Raw genomic sequence first — 21,409 nt, 5'->3', positions numbered from 1 at the left:
TCAGGGGCTTAATTTTTTCAGGCCAGACCCTGTTGGGTTCAATATTGCACCTTTGGCTTTGTCCCCAATTCTAACGTGGTGATACCAACGACAGCACCATCAGGAGAGTGTATGTGCTTTGTCAGAGCTCAGCAACCCAGAGGATAACTGTTGGAATATCTTTTTCTTCTTTAGAGCAGGTATAAGATAACTCTTGGACGTTGCCAACTCTTGCATTTCTTTAATAGCAATAATAATCCTCTTTTTCCCTTTTATTTCATGATGGTCTGAGTCTATTCTGTATGTTACTTTCACATTGCTATTGGTCTCAGCATACCACGTTGAACCAGTAAGCCCTGCAAGGAGTGAGGCTTCCTCCAGTCCTTTATTTGCTGCACAGCAGGTAGTCACTACCAGGAACGTGAACTGGCTCCTGAGTCCAAGGGAATTTTGAGATGTTTAAAAAGAGAGGTTGGGGAAGGGGTGAGCGGGCTTGGATTAGACATCTCAGTGCCCACTGCAAGGACATTGTCATTTCTAGATGGGTTAAGTTGAGACCTACTCAACTCCCTCAGAAATCCTCAGCAGATTTGGGTCTGATCTGTTGTGTTCCTGTGCATCCCTATCTTACCCCCATTAGAATGACTCAAAGCCATCAAGTAACTACTGTCCCTGAAAGACACTAAAGCGACTGCACATGGGAAGTGGTGGCCTTGGTGTCTTGGCTGCAGCCCTCTGGTGGAAGTGGAACAATGTGCATTCACCAGCAGGCAGTTTCTGTACCCTGAGGCTGCAGACAAAGCTAGTGCCAGTCATCAGGACCCTGGGCCTGCTGGCAGTCTTTGAGGCCAGCTTAAAGAAACATAACCCCTCCCCGCCCCCTCCCCTCCAAAGGCCTCTAGGAGGCCAAAGATGAAATGACCCAAGAGAAAGAAATGGAAGCAAAGGCTCTTGATGGCCAGTTGGCACAACCTGATCCTGCAGGATGTCCACCCTCTCCAGATGCCAGCACAGGGCGCTTGTGATCACCATGCCTTCTGTCCCCAAGGCCAGGGTGGTAGGAGTCTTCCAGGCTTACCTGGGTTCCCCTGAGGTTTCCCTCTATTGCCCAGAGTTTATAGGGAGCCCAACAACTAAAGTGAATGGACAGCGAGCCCTCCTGGCCTGATTAGTCCAGGCCTCCTGGTGCTCTGTCCACTCTGATAGACTCTGTTCCCTATCAGTGGCATCTAGTCCATTCCCCACAGCTGCAGAGGGGCCATCAGCAGGCCCCCACGTCGCCCTTGCCTCCTCATTACACTCCCTGGCTACGGTCAGGGTGAGGCAGTATAGGTGTCCTGCAAACACAGGACTCTAGCCTGTCTTCCTTGCAGAGGTCTGGCCCTATGGCACAACTCCAGGCTCAGATACAGCCGCTAGGCAACACTCGTAGGGGCCCTTGGTTTACTTCCTCAGCAAGCAAGGAAGGCTTGGTGTGTGTGCTTCTGTATCCTTCAGTTTGAAAGTGTGCTGCCAAAGAGTTCAAAGCTTTGTTTTCTAATCTGAAAGTAACACTCTTCTCTATCTCTTTTTTGAAGATAAAAACATTCCCGGCTGATACAGTGACCCCTTTTCCTGATCCTTTCATAACAGGGCCACAGCTTACCGTAAGTAGATCCGGAAAACAGATCTGTGTTTCAAGACATAGTTCCTGGGTGGCATGCTTTCCTGTGGATTGCCAGCCAACAATGCCAACAGCTCATGTTTATTTATTTATTTTTGACTGCAATTGTTTCTTAGTTGCGACATGCAGGATTTTTTTTTTTAGCTCATGGGCTTCTCTCTAGTTGTGGCGCATGGGTTTAGTTGCCCCGAAGCATATGGGATCTTAGTTTCTGGACCAGGGATGAAACCTGCATCCCCTGCATTGGAAGGTGGGTTTTTAAGCACTGGACCACCAGGGAAGCCCCACCAACAGCTTTTTCTGATCACTGTGAACTCTGTGAGGCTGAGAAGAAGTCAGGGTTTGAGGGTCAGCATTTTCTAGTTACTTTATTTTATTGAGGTGAGCTTCATGTAACATAAAATTAACAGTGTTTGAAGTGACAGTTCAGTGGCCTTTAGTACATTCGGAGTCATGCAACTACCACCTCCAATTCTAAAACCTTCTCATGACCCCCAAAGGAAATCTCATGCCTGGTAAGTAGTCATTCCCATTTTCCCCTTCACTCTGGCCCTTGTCAGCCACCAATTTGCATTTTGTCTCTTTGGATTTGCCTAGTTTGGATATTCCATAAAAATGGAATCATAAACTATGTGACCTATGTCTAGTTTCTGTCACTTAGCATCATGTTTGTAACATCTATGTATGCTGCAGGATGTATCAGTATTTTATTTCTTCTTATGGAGGAATAATATTCCATTGCATTATATACCACGATTTGTTAATCTATCCATTCATGGATGGGTTTTGGGTTCTCCCCACTTTTTGGCTACTGTGAACAATACTGTGATGAACATGCATGCACATGCATTTATCAGACTCTGTTTTCAGTGCTTTGGGGTTGGATCTGCATCTTGATAATGGTATGACTTATGATTTTAAGTTGAGATTTTGCCACTCTGAGCACCAGTCTCCTTTTATTTAAAGTGGAAATAGTAATAAGAACATCCTCCTCCTCATATCTGGTTGAGGCAAGGGTCAAAAGGGATCAAGAACTTGAAAGTACTCGACCATGCACAGACCATCCCACGAATGTCAGGTACGATTGTTGTTCCTCAATGCTGGAGAGGCAGGGTGGTGTAATAACAAGAGCGGGTAGTCATGACAACCGGCTTTCCTGTTGCCATGGCTCTCTGTGTCGCTGAGCAGCTTATTTAAACTCTCTGCAAACTGCTGAAATGTTTTTAAACATTTAAATGTTGTAGTTTCCTCATCTGCAAAGTGAGAGAGTTCGATGATTTTCAAGATTCTCTTCAGCTCCTCGACTTTTTTCTTTAATTAAGAGCTTGTGCAGAAGCTCACTCTCTGATGAACAGAAGTAGGGAGTTTAGGCTCCCTCCTCTCTCTTCTGAGGCTTCCCTGGTGGCTCAGTGATAAAGAATCTGCCTCCTGATGCAGGAGAGGCAGGTTCAATCCCCTGGGTCGGGAAGATCCCCTGGAGAAGGAAATGGCAACCCCCTCCAGCATTCTTGCCTGGAGAATCCCATGGACAGAGGAGCCTGGGGGGTTACAGTCCATGGGGTTGCAAAGAGTTGGGCATGACTGAACACCCATGCATGCCTCATTCCTCTCCCTCCCTCTTCCTCTCAGGGATCAGAGTTTGCAGTTCCTAGAACCACTTGGTCCCTGAGGTTCCTTCCAAAGGTCTGTCTAGAGGATCTTCTGGGTGGGCTGTGTGGTGCCCTAGGGGTAGCTCGAAGTGCAGTCTCAGGGGCTGGCTGATGGTGGCTACATGAGGTGGCTTCAGCCATATGAATAGGAGGGCGTGAGCAGTGGCTGATTCAGGTCTGAGGATGAACAGACCTGGGAAGGTGTTCAACAGTCTGTGCAGAGACAAAAGCAGGTTTCTAGAACAATCCATGGGGCTTCCCATGTGGTGCTACTGGTAAAGAACCAGCTCACAAATGGAGGAGACATAAGAGATGTGAGTTCTGTCCCTGCGTCAGGAAGAGCCCCTGGAGAAGGGCATGGTGACCCAGTTTTCAGTGTTCTTGCTGGAGAATCCACGGATAGAGGAGCCTGGTGAGCTACAGTCCATGAGGTCACACAGAGCGGACGCAACTGCAGCGACTTAGCATGCACACATGCAGAACAGTCTGCACTCGGGTCATGATCGGCTTCCAGCACCTGTCTTTTAAGGAACAGAGGGCAGAGACACAGGGGCTGGGCCAGGCATTCAGTGCTGCTGCCAGATACTCATCTGGCCCCTGCAGCTTGGCTGGGCACAGCTTCCCTAGCTGGAGGCTCCAGCTCCACTTCCTCTGCTGGCCATGGCGGGCACTCTGGCCTGCTGCCCAGCCTTGGCAGTGCTGTGAGACACCCAGGGAAGTCCTTCCTGAAAAGCCGGGGACCGAGATGGAGCAGGAAGCCAATGTCAGAAACCATGCTGGGACTTTGAAGAACTGGGCAAGAGTGGCTTGAAGGCAGCCAGAGCAGGCAGAGGGAGCGGCATGAGCCAGAGTCCTGGGGCAGAGGGGGCATCCCACCTCCAGGGGACGGAAGCAAGGCCAGCGGGCCTAGATGGCCAAGAGCAAGGCTGTGGGCCACGAGAGCAGGAAGGGGAGGAACGCAGGGACAAACCCTGCAGGGCGCAGCCATGCTTGGCTGAGCTCAGAGGGGGAGTCCGTCCGTGAGAAGCCTTTGAAGGACTCTGAGCAGGCCAGGGACAGGGCAGCTGCATTTGGCGATGATCCCTGTGATGGCAGTGAGAGGAGCTGGGTTCAGGCAGTGTGGACTCTGGGCAGTCCTCTAGAAACCTCGAACAGTAGTTCAAGGGAAAGAAGGCAGAGAGCTTGACCCAGAGTGCTGTTGATGGTGGAGGTGGATAGATGTGCACAGATCGGGGAAATATTTAAGAGGCTGGTGAGGAATTGGATGGGATGAGGGAGAGAAAGGGCCAGAAATAGCTCTCAGATTTCTGACTTGCAGAATGTGGATGGAGAGTGGGTGCATTCACTGAGACAAGGAAATCTTAGGGTAGACTGAACCAGGAGGGGTAATGAATTTGCCTCTTGCCATGATGTGTTAGAAATGCCTTGGAAATGCCTGGATGAAAACAGTGAATGGGCAGCTGGATCAGTTCAGTTCAGTCGCTCAGTCGTGTCTGGACTGCAACACGCCAGGCTTCCCTGTCCATCACCAACTCCCGGAGCTTACTCAAACTCATGCCCATTGAGTCGGTGATGCCATCCAACCATCTCATCCTCTGTCGTCCCCTTTCTTCCTGCCTTCAATATTTTCCAGCATTAGGGTCTTTTCTAATGAGTCAATTCTTCCCATCAGGTGGCCAAAGTACTGGAGCTTCAGCTTTAGCATCAGTCCTTCCAATGAATATTCAGGATTGATGTCCTTTAGTATTGACTGGTTTGACCTCACTGCTGTCCAAGGGTCTCTCAAGAGGCTTCTCCAACACCACAGTTCAAAAGCATCAGTTCTTTGGTGCTCAGCTTTTGTGGTCCAACTCTCAAATCCGTACATGACTACTGGAAAAACCATAGCTTTCACTAGATGGACCTTTGTTGGCAAAGTAATATCTCTGCTTTTTAATATGCTATCTAAGTTTGTCATAGCTTTTCTTCCAAGGAGCAAGCATCTTTTAATTTCATGGCTGCAGTCACCATCTGCAGTGACTTTGGAGCCCAAGAAAATAAAGTCTGTCACTGTTTCCATTGTTTCCCCATCTATTTGCCATGAAGTGATGGGACCGGATGCCATAATCTTCATTTTCTGAATGTTTAGTTTTAAGCAGGTTTTTCATTCACTTCTTTCACTTTCATCAAGAGGCTCTTTGGTTCCTCTTCACTTTCTGCCATAAGGGTGGTGTCATTTGCATATCTGAGGTTATTGATATTTTTCCTGGCAATCTTGAGTCCAGCTTGTGCTTCATCCAGCCCGGCAGTTCACATGATGTACACTGTATCATATGACCTAAATCAAATCCCTTATGACTATACAGTGGAAGTGAGAAATAGATTTAAGGGACTAGATCTGATAGAGTGCCTGATGAACTACAGACAGAGGTTTGTGACATTGTACAGGAGACAGGGAATAAGACTATCCCCAAGAAAAAGAAATGCAAAAAAAGCAAAATGGCTGTCTGAGGAGGCCTTACAAATAGCTGTGAAAAGAAGAGAAGTGAAAGCAAATGAGAAAAGGAAAGATATACCCATCTGAATGCAGTTCCAAAGAATAGCAAGGAGAGATAAGAAAGCCTTCCTCAGTGATCAGTGCAAAGAAACAGAGGAAAACAATAAAATGGGATAGACTAGAAATCTCTTCAAGAAAATTAGAGATACCAAGGGAACATTTCATGTAAAGATGGGCTCAATAAAGGACAGAAATGGTATGGACATAACAGAAGCAGAAGCTATTAAGAAGAGGTGGCAAGAATACACAGAAGAACTGTACAAAAAAAATCTTCACAACCCAGATAATCATGAAGGTATGATCACTCACACTCACCTAGAGCCAGACATCCTGGAATGTGAAGTCAGGTGGGCCTTAGGAAGAATTACTAAGAACAAAGCTAGTGGAGGTGATGGAATTCCAGTTGAGCTATTTCAAATTCTAAAAGGTGATGCTGTGAAAGTGCTGCACTCAATATGCCAGCAAATTTGGAAAACTCAGCAGTGGCCACAGGACTGGAAAAGGTCAGTTTTCATTCCAATCCCAAAGAAAGGCAATGCCAAAGAATGCTCAAACTACCACACAATTGCACTCATCTCACATGCTAGTAAAGTAATGCTCAAAATTCTCCAAGCCAGGCTTTAGCAATACAAGAACCATGAACTTCCAGTTGTTCAATCTGGTTTTAGAAAAGGCAGAGGAACCAGAGATCAAATTGCCAACATCCCCTGGATCATCGAAAAAGCAAGAGAGTTCCAGAAAAACATCTATATCTGCATTATTGACTATGCCAAAGCCTTTGACTGTGTGGATCACAATAAACTGTGAAAAATTCTGAAAGCGATGGGAATACCAGAACACCTGACCTGCCTCTTTAGAAATCTGTGTGCAGGTCAGGAAGCAACAGTTAGAACTGGACATGGAACAACAGACTGGTTCCAAATAGGAAAAGGAGTGCATCAAGGCTGTATATTGTCACCCTGCTTATTTAACTTATATGCAGAGTACATCATGAGAAATGCTGGGCTGGAAGAAGCACAAGCTGGAATCAAGATTGTTGGGAGAAATATTAATAACCTCAGATATGCAGATGACACCACCCTTATGGCAGAAAGTGAAAAACTAAAGAGCCTCTTGATGAAAGTAAAAGAAGAGAGTGAAAAAGTTGGCTTAAAGCTCAACATTCAGGAAACTAAGATCATGACATCCAGCCCCATCACTTCATGGCAAATAGATGGGAAAACAATGGAAACAGTGGCTGACTTTAATTTGGGGGGCTCCAAAATCACTGCAAATGGTGATTGCAGCCATGAAATTAAAAGACGCTTACTCCTTGGAAGGAAAGTTATCACCAACCAGACAGCATATTAAAAAGCAGCGACATTTCTTTGTCAACAAAGATCCGTCTAGTCAAGGCTATGGTTTTTCCAGTGGTCATGTATTGGATGTGAGAGTTGGGGTATAAAGAAAGCTGAGCACCAAAGAAGAATTGATGCTTTTAAACTGTGGTGTTGGAGAAGACTCTTGAGAGTCCCTTGGACTGCAAGGAGATCCAACCAGTCCATCCTAAAGGAGATCAGTCCTAGGTGTTTGGAAGGACTGATGTTGAAGCTGAAATTCCAATACTTTGGCCACCTGATGAGATGAGCTGACTCAATGGAAAAGACCCTGATGCTGGGAGGGATTGAGGGCAGGAGGAGAAGGGGATGACAGAGGATGAGATGGCTGGATGGCATCACTGACTCGATGGACATGGGTTTGGGTGGACTCCAGGAGTTGGTGATGGACAGGGAGGCCTGGCGTGCTGCAGTTCATGGGGTTGCAAAGAGTTGGATATGACTGAGGAACTGAACTGAACTGAACTCTGCATATAAGTTAAATAAGCAGGGTGATAATATACAGCCTTAACATACTCCTTTCCCAATTTGGAACCAGTCCATTGTTCCATGTCCAGTTCTAACTGTTGCTTCTTGACCTGCATACAGATTTCTCAGGAGGCAGGTAAGGTGGTCTGGTATGCCCATCTCTTTCAGAATTTTCTGTAGTTTGTTGTGATCCACACAGAATTTAGCATAGTCAATGAAGCAGAAGTAGATGTTTTTTCTGAAATTCTCTTGCTTTTCTGTGATCCAACGGATGTTGGCAATTTGATTTCTGGTTCCTCTGCCTTTACTACATCAGCTTGAACATCTGCAAGTTCTTGGTTCACATACTGTTAAAGCCTAGCTTGGAGAATTTTGAGCATTACTTTGCTAGTGTGTGAGATGAGTGCAATTGTGCAGTAGTTTGAACATCCTTTGGCATTGCCTTTCTTTGGGATTGGAATGAAAACTGACCTTTTCCAGTCCTGTGGCCACTGCTGAGTTTTCCAAATTTGCTGACATATTGAGTGCAGCACTTTCACAGCATCATCTTTTAGAATTTGAAATAGCTCAACTGGAATTCCATCATTTCCACTAGTTTTGTTCATAGTTATGCTTCCTGAGGCCCACTTGACTTCACATTCCAGGATGTGTAGCTCTAGATGAGTGATTACACCATTGTGATTATCTTGGTCATGAAGATCTTTTTTGTACAGTTCTTCCATGTATTCTTGCCACCTCTTCTTAATAGCTTCTGCTTCTGTTATGTCCATACCATTTCTGTCCTTAATTGTGCCCAACTTTGCATGAAATGTTCCCTTGGTATCTCTAATTTTCTTGAAGAGATCACTAGTCTTTCCCATTCTATTGTTTTCCCCTATTTATTTGCATTGATCACTTAGGAAGGCTTTCTTATATCCTTGCTATTCTTTGGAACTCTGGATTCAGATGTATATATCTTTCGTTTTCTCATTTGCCTTTTTCTTTTGCCTTTTGCTTTTTGGCAGTTGGATATCGAAGTCTGTATCAGGAGAGAGGACTAAACTGGAGATTATAATCAGCAAGTTATTAATACCAACAGCTCGATGGTAATGGAAGCCAAATTCATAAGCTTCAGCTTCCTAATTTTCTTCCTCGTGTACATCATATTCTCTTTTCCTCCCTACCAAGGTCAAGATATTTGACCTTGCTGTAGAGGGGGCCTCTCCAGAGACTCCCTGCCCTATCCTGTCCACAGTCAAGGGGGAGTTCAGCAGCTCCAGGGGACTTCATTACAGTTATTCTGCTAGTTGATCCAGCATTGACCTTGAGCCTGAATTCAACAACCAGACTCCTTGGTTGGTTCTGAAGCCAGTTCCTACCTTGTATTTGAGCCTGTTGAGTCTACTTGATAGTCAGCCAAGGGCCTCGATCTGTCTAAGATGAGGACCTCTGCCTGACTCTGGTCAGATTTCTGTGCCATGATCTTCTTCTTAACCTGCCCTGGCCCTATGTTACCTGCTTTGTTCCAGCAAATGTTGGTTCATTCATTTCTTCGTTCAGCAAATATTAAGAAGACTAGTACTCAGGGTTGAGATTTAATAATAGTAATTTTTGCTGCTCCCTGAGGTCATTCTTGGGCTGCTCAGGTGGTGCTAGTGGTAAAGAACCCGCCTACCAGTGCAGAAGACTTAAGAGAACGTGGATTCCGTCCCTGGGTTGGGAAGATCCCCTGGAGGAGGAAATGGCAACCCTCTCCAGTATTCTTGCTTGGAGAATCCCATGGACAGAGGAGCTGGTGGGTTACAGTCCATAGGGTCACAAAGAGTCGGACATGACTGAAGTGACTTAGAGCACAAGGTCGTTCTTAAGTGAGGTTGGCTCTTTTTCTCCTATTTTGCGTGCACGGCAGTGAGGAATATAATGACTGTTAGTAAAGCTTGATGCCACTGCCTTGGTTCATGCTAAGGCCCTGGTACCTTCCCTGCAATTGCCTTTGCATGTAAGTACATTTCCCTCTTTTTCCAAAAAGTGTCAAAATTGGCATCAAAAGCCCAACCTACACCCACTTTATTGAAGCAACAAAATAACATCTTACGCCAGCTCCTGTATCAGGAAGGCTGGACTCAGCCATGCTTTAAAATGACAAATTGAATTTCCTATTCATGCTGCATGACCACCATGGGTGGGCTATGCCTTCTGCTCTGTGTTGCTTTGTTTCTGGGACCCTTGCTAATGGAGCAGCTGCCCTCTAGAACACTGCTGGTCACAGAGGCTGGGGGGAGGTGGGGAAAGAAGCGACAAATCGCACACCAGCTTAACTCTTCCAATGGAAATAAAACATGGTGGCTCATGTCCATGGCTAAAGCAAGGCACTGGCCATGCCTAACATCAGAGTGGGGTTGAGGGGGACTTTCCTGGGGGTCCAGTGGTTAAGACTCTGTGCTTCCGCTGCAGGGGCCACAGGTTTGATCCCTTGCTAGAGAGCTAAAATCCCTCATGCCAGGAAGCAGAGCCAATAAATAAATAAATATTTATTAAAAAAAACATTTTTAAAAGTAGGCTGGGGAAGTGTAATCCTACCATGTCCCTGGAAAGAAATGAGCCAGCATTATCTAAGGAACCACACAAGTGAACACTGCATCCCAGAGTTTGTGAAAGCCCCCTGTGGCAAACATCACACGCCAGCAACTCTGTGATGCTCTGTTCTTGTGACCAGTTCTCTGGCATTGCTCCAGCCCAGGCCAGCTCAGTTCTGTCTCTGGAGGCAGTTGTAAAACAAGCAGGGGCTTATATTTTTCAGCAGTAGTCTTTCAGGACTCTCAAAGATAAAGATTCTCCCCATTTAGAATCTTGGTTCTAAATACTGGTTCTTAGTGCTTCCTGTGTGACCTCGAGAAGATTACCTAACATCTCTGAGCCTCAGTTTCCTTTTCCATAAAAATCAGTTCCAAGATGTGCATTTTTCCACCTTCTAACATCTCTGAAATTAGAGTAGATATTACACTAGTGGGCCTGACAGAGTTTGAACGGTTACTTTTTCTCTGTGGCGTGTGCAAGAAATGGTGCGTCTTATAAACAATGGTGTCCACCAGTCAGAATGGCTGCAATCCAAAAGTCTACAAACAATAAATGCTGGAGAGGGTGTGGAGAAAAGGGAACCCTCTTACACCGTTGGTGGGAATGCAACCTAGTACAGCCACTATGGAGAACAGTGTGGAGATTCCTTAAAAAACTGCAAATAGAACTGCCTTATGACCCAGCAATCCCACTGCTGGGCATACACACCGAGGAAACCAGAATTGAAAGAGACATGTGTACCCCAACGTTCATCGCAGCACGGTTTATAATAGCCAGGACATGGAAGCAACCTAGATGTCCATCAGCAGATGAATGGATAAGAAAGCTGTGGTACATATACACAATGGAGTATTATTCAGCCATTAAAAAGAATACATTTGAATCAGTTCTAATGAGGTGGAGGAAACTGGAGCCGATTATACAGAGTGAAGTAAGCCAGAAAGAAAAACACCAGTACAGTATACTAACACATATATATGGAATTTAGAAAGATGCCAATGACGACCCTGTATGCAAGACAGCAAAAGAGACACAGATGTGTAGAACAGACTTTTGGACTCTGTGGGAGAAGGGGAGGGTGGGATGATTTGGGAGAATGGCATTGAAACATGTATACTATCATGTAAGAAACAAATCACCAGTCTAGGTTCGATACAGGATACAGGATGCTTGGGGGTGGTGCACTGGGATGACCCAGAGAGATGATATGGGGAGGATGGTGGGAGGGGGGTTCAGGATTGGGAACTCATGTACACCCGTGGCGGATTCATGTCAATGTATGGCAAAACCAATACAGTATTGTAAAGTAAAAAAAAAAATAAAAATAAATAAATGGTGGTGTCTACCGTGATGAAACATGACCTCCCCCTTAAAGACTGTGAAGAGGTAATACATGTAAAGTGCTTAGCCTAGTGGCTGGCACTAAATAAAATGGTTTAATACATGGCTATTGACGAACTATTATTAAAAAATGACAGGGACTGTGTAGTAAGGCTGAGGAAACAGCTGACAATATGAAAATGAAACCCAAATTGAGATTGACGTCCTCTCTTCTGTTTCCCCTCCAGGCAGACTTTAGAGACAGTAAATTACAGTGCTGTCCTGGCCAGTCTTCCCCGCTGATTCCTGCAGCGACCCTGAGGCCCTTGACAGAGACCGTGTCCACAGTACAGACCATCTACACCATTCGGAAGCCTGTTTCTCCAGCAACCAGGTGTGTCAGGTCAGCAGGTGCCAACAGGTAACTCTGGTGACAGGGAAACCAGGCTCAGGCTCATTGTCACATCTGCAGCAATGTTTGCGACTCTCTTATTCATGCTTTTCTTCACGTATTCTCAAAGTATTTACTGAAAGATCATCAAAGGTGGCTGCTGCTGCTAAGTCGCTTCAGTCGTGTCCGACTCTGTGTGACCCCACAGACGGCAGCCCACCCGGCTCCCCCGTCCCTGGAATTCTCCAGGCAAGAACACTGGAGTGGGTTGCCATTTCCTTCTCCAGTGCATGAAAGTGAAAAGTGAAAGTGAAGTTGCTCAGTTGTGCCCGACTCTTAGCGATGCCATGGACTGCAGCCCACCAGGCTCCTCTGTCCATGGGATTGTCCAGGCAAGAGCACTGGAGTGGGGTGCCATTGCCTTCTCTGCATCAAAGGCTAGACAGTATTATTCTAGGTGCTAAGGATGTAGAGTGAGCAAAACATAACCCCTAACCACAAACTAGCCCTCCAAATGGTTTCCCATGCTTTCTCAATACACATGCGCACGTTTCTTCCATCAGTATGATCAGTGTGTACACTATCTTTGATTACTTCCTCCATCTAACACAGATCTCTTTTCAACACTGATCCTGCTCTCACCACTTTCAGTTTCTTTGTATTCATGTAATGTGGTTGACCTCACTTGTTGCCGTTACTAGATATTTGAGTTATATCCTATTTCAGATTAAACTGAAGATCCCCTGGAGAAGTGAATGGCTACCCACTCCAGTATTCTCGTCTAGAGAATTCCATGGACAGAGGAGCCTCGCAGTCCATGGGGTCGCAAAGAGTTGGACACAGCTGAGCGACTAACACTTTGACTTTCACATTGCTGAGGGGGTGCTGTGTGCCAGGTCCTACATTCAGCTCTGAGGGTTCAGAGAGGAATGGTGTATGTAACAGGCAGTCCTCTGAGGAGCGGTACCTGCAGAAGCTGAAGTCTGGTGGGGGAAATCCATGGGCAGCCAAGTTCAGGTCACTGTAGGGCTGGCAAATGGAAGGGTTCCTTAAGGAGCCTGAAAGAGCAAGTCAAGAGCTGGGCTTGGGAAATGGCGTTTAAACTGAGGCTGCTCTTACCATTTTTGAGCGTGTATCTCACCATTTTGTCACCTCCTCTTTCTCAGTGCAGAGACACTCCGGCAGGAACTGGAGAGAGAGAAAATGATGAAGAGACTGCTGATGACCGAACTGTGAAACTCTCCCCTGGCTGCCTGGAGGAGGGCATGGTGCCTTCTGTCCGTTTTCTTTCTTCGGGCTTCGTGTGCTCGCTGCAGCACAGCATACACGCGTGTGCTCTGTTTGCCCAGGTCTCCATGGCCGGTCAAAGCCAACCTCTGGCTTGACTTTTATTGGAAAAGTTATTTGCTGTCTCCTGAGTATTAGAAGTTTTCCTACTACTCAATGTAGTTGAGACAAAATTTGGTAAGCCTAGGAGAAGAAAGATGGGAAAACCGGGATTCCTTTTCAGAAGCACCTGTGTGTACATATTAATACCCACAGGGGTTAATATGGCATGGAATCCTTTGTGCTCAGTCTCAACCGTGTGATTTTGTATGACTGACACTTGCACCAAGCTTTGACTGTTTGTTAAAGAGTCATTTTTAATGAGAGAATAATTCTTTACTGCTGGTTTTTCATTTACACTGGTAAATGCACAGATCTTATAAAGTCTTTAACATTCATTTTTATTCAGACACGAGTAGGTGAACTAAAAAAGGAGAGTTGCAATCACCAGGACTGAAGTTATTGCAGCTTAATCAGAAATATAATTTAATTTGTGAATTTGGGGGTTATGATATTATTGGGGATACATAGAATTTACTGTTGAACCCAAAGTAAAAACTTAAATTGTCTGAAGTAGTTGAAATTGTCTCAAAATCCTTACAAAGGGATTTGATGGCAGGATTCATTTGGGTGTTCCATGAAGGAAAATGATCTCTAAAGCTGATCAACTCATGTCCTGCTGATAGAAACTTGAGCAGAAGAAACGTTGCTCTTTTTTATATAGTTTCAAGAAATGTGTTTTTAAATTTTTCTTATGCACTTGAACAACTTTGCAGGAATAAAAGAACCCCCTAACCACAAACCAGCCCTCCAAATGGTTTCCCACGCTTTCTCGATGCACAGGCACCCATTTCTTCCATCAGTATGATCAGTGTGTACATAATCTTTGATTACTTCCTCCATCTAACACATATCTTCCCTTTGCAACACTGATCCTGCTCTCACCACTTACACTTTCTTTGTTTTCATGTAATGTGGTTAACCTCACTTGTTGCCATTACTAGATATTTGAGTTACATCCTATTTTTCATTCTCATAAATAGTGCTGCTATGAATGTCTTTGTAAAAAATAAAATGTTTCTTCCTTTGGATTCTTCCCTTGGGAGTATCTCCAAAGAGAGATGACAAAGTCAAAGAGCATGAAGCATTTTATAGCTCTTGTTTCATATTGTCAGATTGCTTTCTAGAAAGATCTAGTCTCCTGGTTGAAAGGACCTTAAAGGTCATCAAGTTCAACCTCCCATCCTCTCTGAATGCTTGAATCCCCTCTACGATTTTTGATGCCACCAGCAAGGTATAAGCATTTCTATTTACCAATAGTTCTGCCGGTATTGGGTTTTGCCATTTTTATTTATTTTTGCTAGTTTAATAAGTACGTATAGTTGTTCTTAAAAGGTTGTTTTATTTCATTCATTGCTAGCAAAGCTGAGCACTTTTCCATGTGATGACTTAGTAGCTGTGTTTCCTTGTGTGTAAAATATCCATCCATTTCTTATGACCACGTAAGTGGGATTGATCTCATATATTCGTATCAGAATTGTATCTTTATGTTGTATTGTATGCTTTGCTCTCCTCTCCCTCTCCTTAAATCTGAATGGTGCCAATAATTTGATACTAATGATATATATTAAAAAAAAGAAATCAACGCCTCATTGACTAGCATTGTTGTGAAATGAGGTAATGTACGCAAATATTCAGATAACAGAGGATTAACCCTTTTAAGCGATGAATCTTTAAAATTTTAATATTTTTTGAGGGAAATCTTTCTAAACTATATTACGCACTTCCCTGCCTTAGTAAACAGAGTTCACTGGAGAGTATTTAACCTTTTCTTGATGAGTCATCATTACAAACATCAGCCCCATTTGTACCTTGGTGTGGTGTCGTGATGTCATCAAGAGCCTGTCCAAACGTGCAGGGCTTGGCTTGCCTTTCACAGACTAACACTCTTCTCACTGATGGTTCGCACTGCTGTCTGCTCTGTTGGTGAAGCTGTCGGGGGTCACTGTGGTATCTGGGAACTTTCACCCCCTTCCATACTGCCCGATGCCTGGCTGTATTTAAACAGCTTTCGCCGTTCTTTATGTTGTGCACACGATACAAAATGTGTTCCTGTACAATATGGGGGAAGTGTTTGTGTCTCGGGTTGTCGCGTCCTGCTGACCCCTCCTCTTCTAACCTGCTTTCTGCGTCTTCTGCTCGTCACCTCCTGCTCTCTGATGGAAACCTCCAGGGCAACACTGAAGTTTTCTTGAGGAAGCCGGAAACGCAGTGTTATATACGCGTCAGGTTGGCTTTGTGTCTGAGGAGGGGGGTGCATGCGGGTTTTGGCCATTGTTCTCAGGAGGCTCTGAGCCTGCTGCTTTTTCCTCCACGCCCCCCTGCGTCACAGATGTTTCCGAAGGTCAATGTCACTGAAGTCTGACCACGAACAATTGGCTGTTACTGTATATGAAAACCCAGTACCTCTGGCAGCTCAACTCTAACCAGTAAAATCAACAGGATTCCATCCTTTCAGCAGTTGTCCTGTTATTTGCCTATGTACATGTATGTTGGGTGCTTGGAGTTGGGACCTGAGAAGATGACACTGTGTTGGGTGGATATATAGTGATAAAAATGAATTGGTATAGTCACTTCACCTTTTTAAAAAATATATACTTAAACCCAAAATAACAGTACCGTACAATCACACAATACATCATATGTCCAGGAAGAAAAATCAGCTTGCTGACATAATCATTCCAGAGTAAGGGTTCCAAATTGTGGGCCACAGACTCCTGGTGGACCTGGGGCAAGTGAAATTGTCAGTCAGTCAGTCATGTCTGACTCTTTGTGACCCAATGGACTGTAGACCTCCAAGGCTCCTCTGTCCATGGAAATCTCCAGGCAAGAATACTGGAGTAGGTAGCCATTCCCTTCTCCAGGGGATCTTCCCAACCCAGGGATCAAACTTGGGTCTCCTGCATTGCAGTCAGATTCTTTACTGTCTGACCCACCAGGGAAGCCCAGTGGACATGGGGGTGGGGAGTTAATGCAAGTGCTCTGGGAATCCTGCAACCCTGAGTTTGTGGATTGTAGCCTGCATAGGAGATCCTTATGTTTGAAGAATTTAAAAACTAGGTCCTAGAGAATTTGGAAGATCCCACCTGAATTCACCCCAAAATTTATACCCCCAGAATAGCACAAGAATATTCTGACGTCACCTTTAACTTTCTTTCACCATCTCAAAGATCACAGCTTTTTAAAAACTTGAAATTCACCATGTTAACCATTTTAAAGTATAATTTGTATTTTTTTTAGCATCTTCATGATATCATATCAGTTTAGTTCAGTCACTCAGTCGTGTCTGACTCTTTTCGACCCCATGAACTGCAGCACGCCAGGCCTCCCTGTCCATCACCAACTCTCAGAGTTTATTCAAACTCATGTCCATTGAGTCGGTGATGCCGTCCAACCATCTCATCCTCTGTCATCTCCTTCTCCTCCTGCTCTCACTCTTTCCCATCATCAGGGTCTTTTCAAATGAGTCAGCTCTTCGCATCAGGTGGCCAAAGTATTGGAGTTTCAGCTTCAACATCAGTCCTTCCAATGAACACCAGGACTGATCTCCTTTAGGATGGACTGGTTGGATCTCCTTGCAGTCCAGGGGACTCTCAAAAGTCTTCTCCAACACCACAGTTCAAAAGCATCAGTTCTTCAGTGCTCAGCTTTCTTTCTACTTCAACTTTCACATCCATACATGACTACTAGAAAAACCATAGCCTTGCCTAAACAGACCTTTGTTGACAAAGTAATGTCTCAGCTTTTTAATGTGCTGTCTAGGTTGGTCATAACTTTCCTTCCAAAGAGTAAGCACCTTTTAATTTCATGGCTGGAATCACCACTTGCGGTGATTTTGGAGCCCCCCAAAATAAAATCAGCCACTGTTTCCACTGTTTCCCCATCTATTTCCCATGAAGTGATGGGACCAGATGCCATGATCTTAGTTTTTGGAATGTTGAGTTTTAAGCCAGGTTTTTCACTCTCCTCTTTCACTTTCATCAAGAGGCTTTTTAGTTCCTCTTCCCTTTCTGCCATAAGGGTGGTGTCATCTGCATATCTGAGGTTACTGATATTTCTCCCAGTAATCTTGATTCCAGCTTGTGCTTCTTCCAGCCCAGCATTTCTCATGATGTACTCTGCATAGAAGTTAAATAAGCAGGGTGACAATATACAGCCTTGACGCACTTCTTTACCTATTTGGGACCAGTTCTAACTGTTAGAACTGTCCAGTTCTAACTGTTGCTTCCTGACCTGCATATAGGTTTCTCAAGAGGCAGGTCAGGTGGTCTAGTATTCCCATCTCTTTCAGAATTTTCCACAGTTTATTGTGATCCACACAGTCAAAGGCTTTGGCATAGTCAATAAAGTAGATATAGATGTTTTTCTGGAACTCTCTTGCTTTTTTGATGATCCAGGGGATGTTGGCAATTTGATCTCTGGTTCCTCTGCCTTTTCTAAAACCAGCTTGAACATCAGGAAGTTCACAGTTCTTGTATTGCTAAAGCCTGGCTTGGAGAATTTTGAGCATTACTTTACCAGTGTGTGAGATGAGTGCAATTGTGCGGTAGTTTGAGCATTCTTTGGCATTGCCTTTCTTTGGGATTGGAATGAAAACTGACCTTTTCCAGTCCTGTGGCCACTGCTGAGTTTTCCAAATTTGCTGACATATTGAGTGCAGCACTTTCACAGCATCATCTTTTAGGATTTGAAATAGCTCAACTGGAATTCCATCACCTCCACTTGCTTTGTTTGTAGTGATGCTTTCTAAGGCCCACTTGACTTCACATTCCAGGATGTCTGGCTCTAGGTGAGTGATCACACCATCATGATTATCTGGGTCATGAAGATCTTTTTTGTATAGTTCTGTGTATTCTTGCCACCTCTTCTTAATAGCTTCTGCCTCTGTTAGGTCCATACCATTTCTGTCCTTAATTGTGCCCAACTTTGCATGAAATGTTCCCTTGGTATCTCTAATTTTCTTGAAGAGATCTCTAGTCTTTCCCATTCTATTGTTTTCCTCTATTTCTTTGCATTGATCGCTGAGGAAGGCTTTCTTATCTCTCCTTGCTATTCTTTGGAACTCTGCATTCAAATGGGTATATCTTTCCTTTACTCCTTTGCTTTTGACTTCTCTTCTTCTCACAGCTATTTGTAAGGCCTCTTCAGACAGCCATTTTGCTTTTTTGCATTTCTTTTTCTTGGGGATGGTCTTGATCCCCGTCTCCTGTACAGTGTCATGAGCCTCTGTCCATAGTTCATCAGGCACTCTATCAAATCTAGTCCCTTAAATCTATTTCTCACTTCCACTGTATAATCATAAGGGATTTGATTTAGGTCATACCTGAATGGTCTAGTAGTTTCCCCCACTTTCTTCAATTTAAGCCTGAATTTAGCAATAAGGTGTTCATGATCTGAGCCACAGTCAGCTCCTGGTCTTGTTTTTGCTGACTGTGTAGAGTTTCACCATCTTTGGCTGCAAAGAATATAATCAGTCTGATTTCGGTGTTGACCATCTGGTGATGTCCGTGTATAGAGTCTTCTCTTGTGTTGTTGAAAGAGGATGTTTGCTATGACCAGTGCATTCTCCTGGCAAAACTCTATTAGCCTTTGCCCTGCTTCATTCTGTATTCCAAGGCCAAATTTGCCTGTTACTCCAGGTGTTTCTTGACTTCCTACTTTTGCATTCCAGTCCCCTGTAATGAAAAGGATGTCTTTTTTGGGTGTTAGTTCTAAAAGTCTTATAGGTCTTCATAGAACCATTCAGCTTCAGCTTCTTCATTGTTACTGGTTGGTGCAGAGACTTGGATAACTGTGATATTGAATGGTTTGCCTTGGAGACGAACAGAGATCATTCTGTCATTTTTGAGATTGCATCCAAGTACTGCATTTTGGGGTCTTTTGTTGACCATGATGGCTACTCCATTTCTTCTGAGGGATTCCTGCCCGCAGTAGTAGATATAATGGTCTAAATTCACCCATTCCAGTCCATTTTAGTTTGCTGATTCCTAGAATGTCGACGTTCACCCTTGCCATCTCTTGTTTGACCACTTCCAATTTGCCTTGATTCATGGACCTAACATTCCAGGTTCCTATGCAATATTCCTCTTTATAGCACTGGACCTTGCTTCTATCACCAGTCACATCCACAACTGGGTATTGTTTTTGCTTTGGCTCCATCCCTTCATTCTTTCTGGAGTTATTTCTCCACTGATCTCCAGTAGCATGTTAAGCACCTACCGACCTGGGGAGTTCCTCTTTCATTCAATTCAGTCAGTTCAGTCACTCAGTCATGTATGACTCTTTGAGACCCCATGAACCACAGCATGCCAGGCGTCCCTGTCCATCACCAACTCCCAGAGTCCACCCAAACCCATGTCCATCAAGTCAGTGATGCCATCCAGCCATCTCATCCTCTGTTGTCCCCTTCTCCTCCTGCCCTCAATCTTTCCCAGCATCAAGGTCTTTTCAAATGAGTCAGCTCTTCGCATCAGGTGGCCAAAGTATTGGAGTTTCAGCTTCAACTTCAGTCCTTCCAATGAACACTGAGGATTGATCTCCTTTAGGGTGGACTGGTTATAAACACAACTAATTCCAGAACATTTCCATGATTCCAAAAAAAAAAATGCTCCATATCTGTAGTCACTATCAGTTCTTCCCCCACTCATTTTCTAACAGTCATTAATTTATCTTCTGTCTTCAGATTTCTATAGATTTGCCTATTCTGGACATTTCTAAAAAATGGAATCACATAGTATCTGGTTCTTTGTGATTGGCTTCTTTCACTTAACATAGTGTTTTCAGGGTTCATCCATGTGTCATTTCTTTTTTAATGGCTATATAATATTCCATTTATGGATATGCCACATTTATCCACTCATCAGCTGGTAGACATTTGGCTTGCTTTCACCCTTTGGCTATTATGAATAATATGAACATTTGTGCCCCACTCTTCAAACTCTTGGGCATATAACTGAGATTGGAGTAGCTGGGTCATACCACAGCTCTATGTTGAACTTTTTGAGGAATTTCCAAGATCACTATTTTTATATCATAAACAATCAAAAGTGAAAAAAATCATGCATATTACTAGACAGACAGAAGCATGGGCAAACCTGTTGTTACTGGTCAGGTACCGAGATGCAGCGCTAGATTTTCAGGTGGAGGAGGGTTGTGAAATTTATAACAGAAAAAAAGTTGTTTTAGAGCAATGGCTTTGGTGAGAAGAGAAAATAAGGGGGTTTTTCCTTAAAAAATGAAAGTGAAATTAAACTCAGGTTCATCTCTAAGTTCCTGTTTGAATAGCCAGCTCTTGTTCAGGTAGTGGTCTCAGAACATTCAGGACAAGTTCTTCCTTGGAAATTGTGTACAAAAGGGAGAACGACAATATTCTTCGCCACTCAGTGGGTTCCTGTTGCCGGGGAGCAGAGGATATGAAAAACCTGGGATGAAACAAAGTAGAGAACACATGCTGAGAGTAAGAGTATGTCTCCCTCCAGGGCTCACATCTTGTGAGAAAACAAAAGTAAGAAAAGTTCAGGACTTTTCCCCAGCAGTCCAGTGGTAATGACATCACCTTCCAAAGCAGGGGGTGGGGGTTCAGTCCCTGGTCGGGCAGCTAGGATCCCACATGCCTCGTGGCCATAAAAACAAAACACATAACAGAAGCTGTATTGTAACAAATTCAATAAAGGGTATTTTTCTTTTTAATGGTCCACATAAAATTAAAAAATCTTAAGGAAGAAAATCCCCAAAGACAATTTATCTGGTTGGGAGATATCCTCATGAAAGAAAGAAGCCAAGTCCATAGGGAAAACAGGGTAGGTTCTAAGACCCTGGAGTGGCATGAAGACTTGAAGTAACCCATGAAGACTGTGGGTGTTCTCCCTAGAAAAGTCCACATGTCACATGTTATTCCAGCACTTTCATTGGATCTTCACACCATTTCTGAAGCCCATCTAAGGCCTCCTTTGAGTCCAGGGACCCCAGGTCCTTGATCATGGTTTTAGGCCATTGACATCAGTTCACCTCCATGCCTCATTTTAGGCTGTGGGTGCACACCTTTCTCCAATACTACCGCCCAACATTCTCTGTAAAGAAAAAAAT

General features: G+C 44.2%; 1 protein-coding gene across 2 annotated transcripts in view; it reads left to right on the top strand.

Moving 5' to 3' along the window:
- The window catches only part of EPB41L4B (erythrocyte membrane protein band 4.1 like 4B), a 139,510-nt gene extending 126,336 nt beyond the window's left edge, over positions 1–13,174 (top strand). For both annotated transcript variants that reach the window (XM_068973877.1, XM_068973878.1), the window contains 3 exons: positions 1,557–1,625; positions 11,796–11,941; positions 13,105–13,174. In XM_068973877.1, coding sequence (XP_068829978.1) covers positions 1,557–1,625; positions 11,796–11,941; positions 13,105–13,174 — 285 coding nt within the window. The remainder of the gene's footprint in view (positions 1–1,556; positions 1,626–11,795; positions 11,942–13,104) is intronic.
- The last annotated feature ends 8,235 nt before the right edge of the window (positions 13,175–21,409 follow it).

This window comes from Capricornis sumatraensis, chromosome 6 (genome assembly GCF_032405125.1).
Source record: "Capricornis sumatraensis isolate serow.1 chromosome 6, serow.2, whole genome shotgun sequence".
Classification (NCBI taxonomy): domain Eukaryota; kingdom Metazoa; phylum Chordata; class Mammalia; order Artiodactyla; family Bovidae; genus Capricornis; species Capricornis sumatraensis.
The sequence above is the reverse complement of the archived record's forward strand: the minus strand, read 5'-3'. Positions and strand labels throughout refer to the sequence as shown.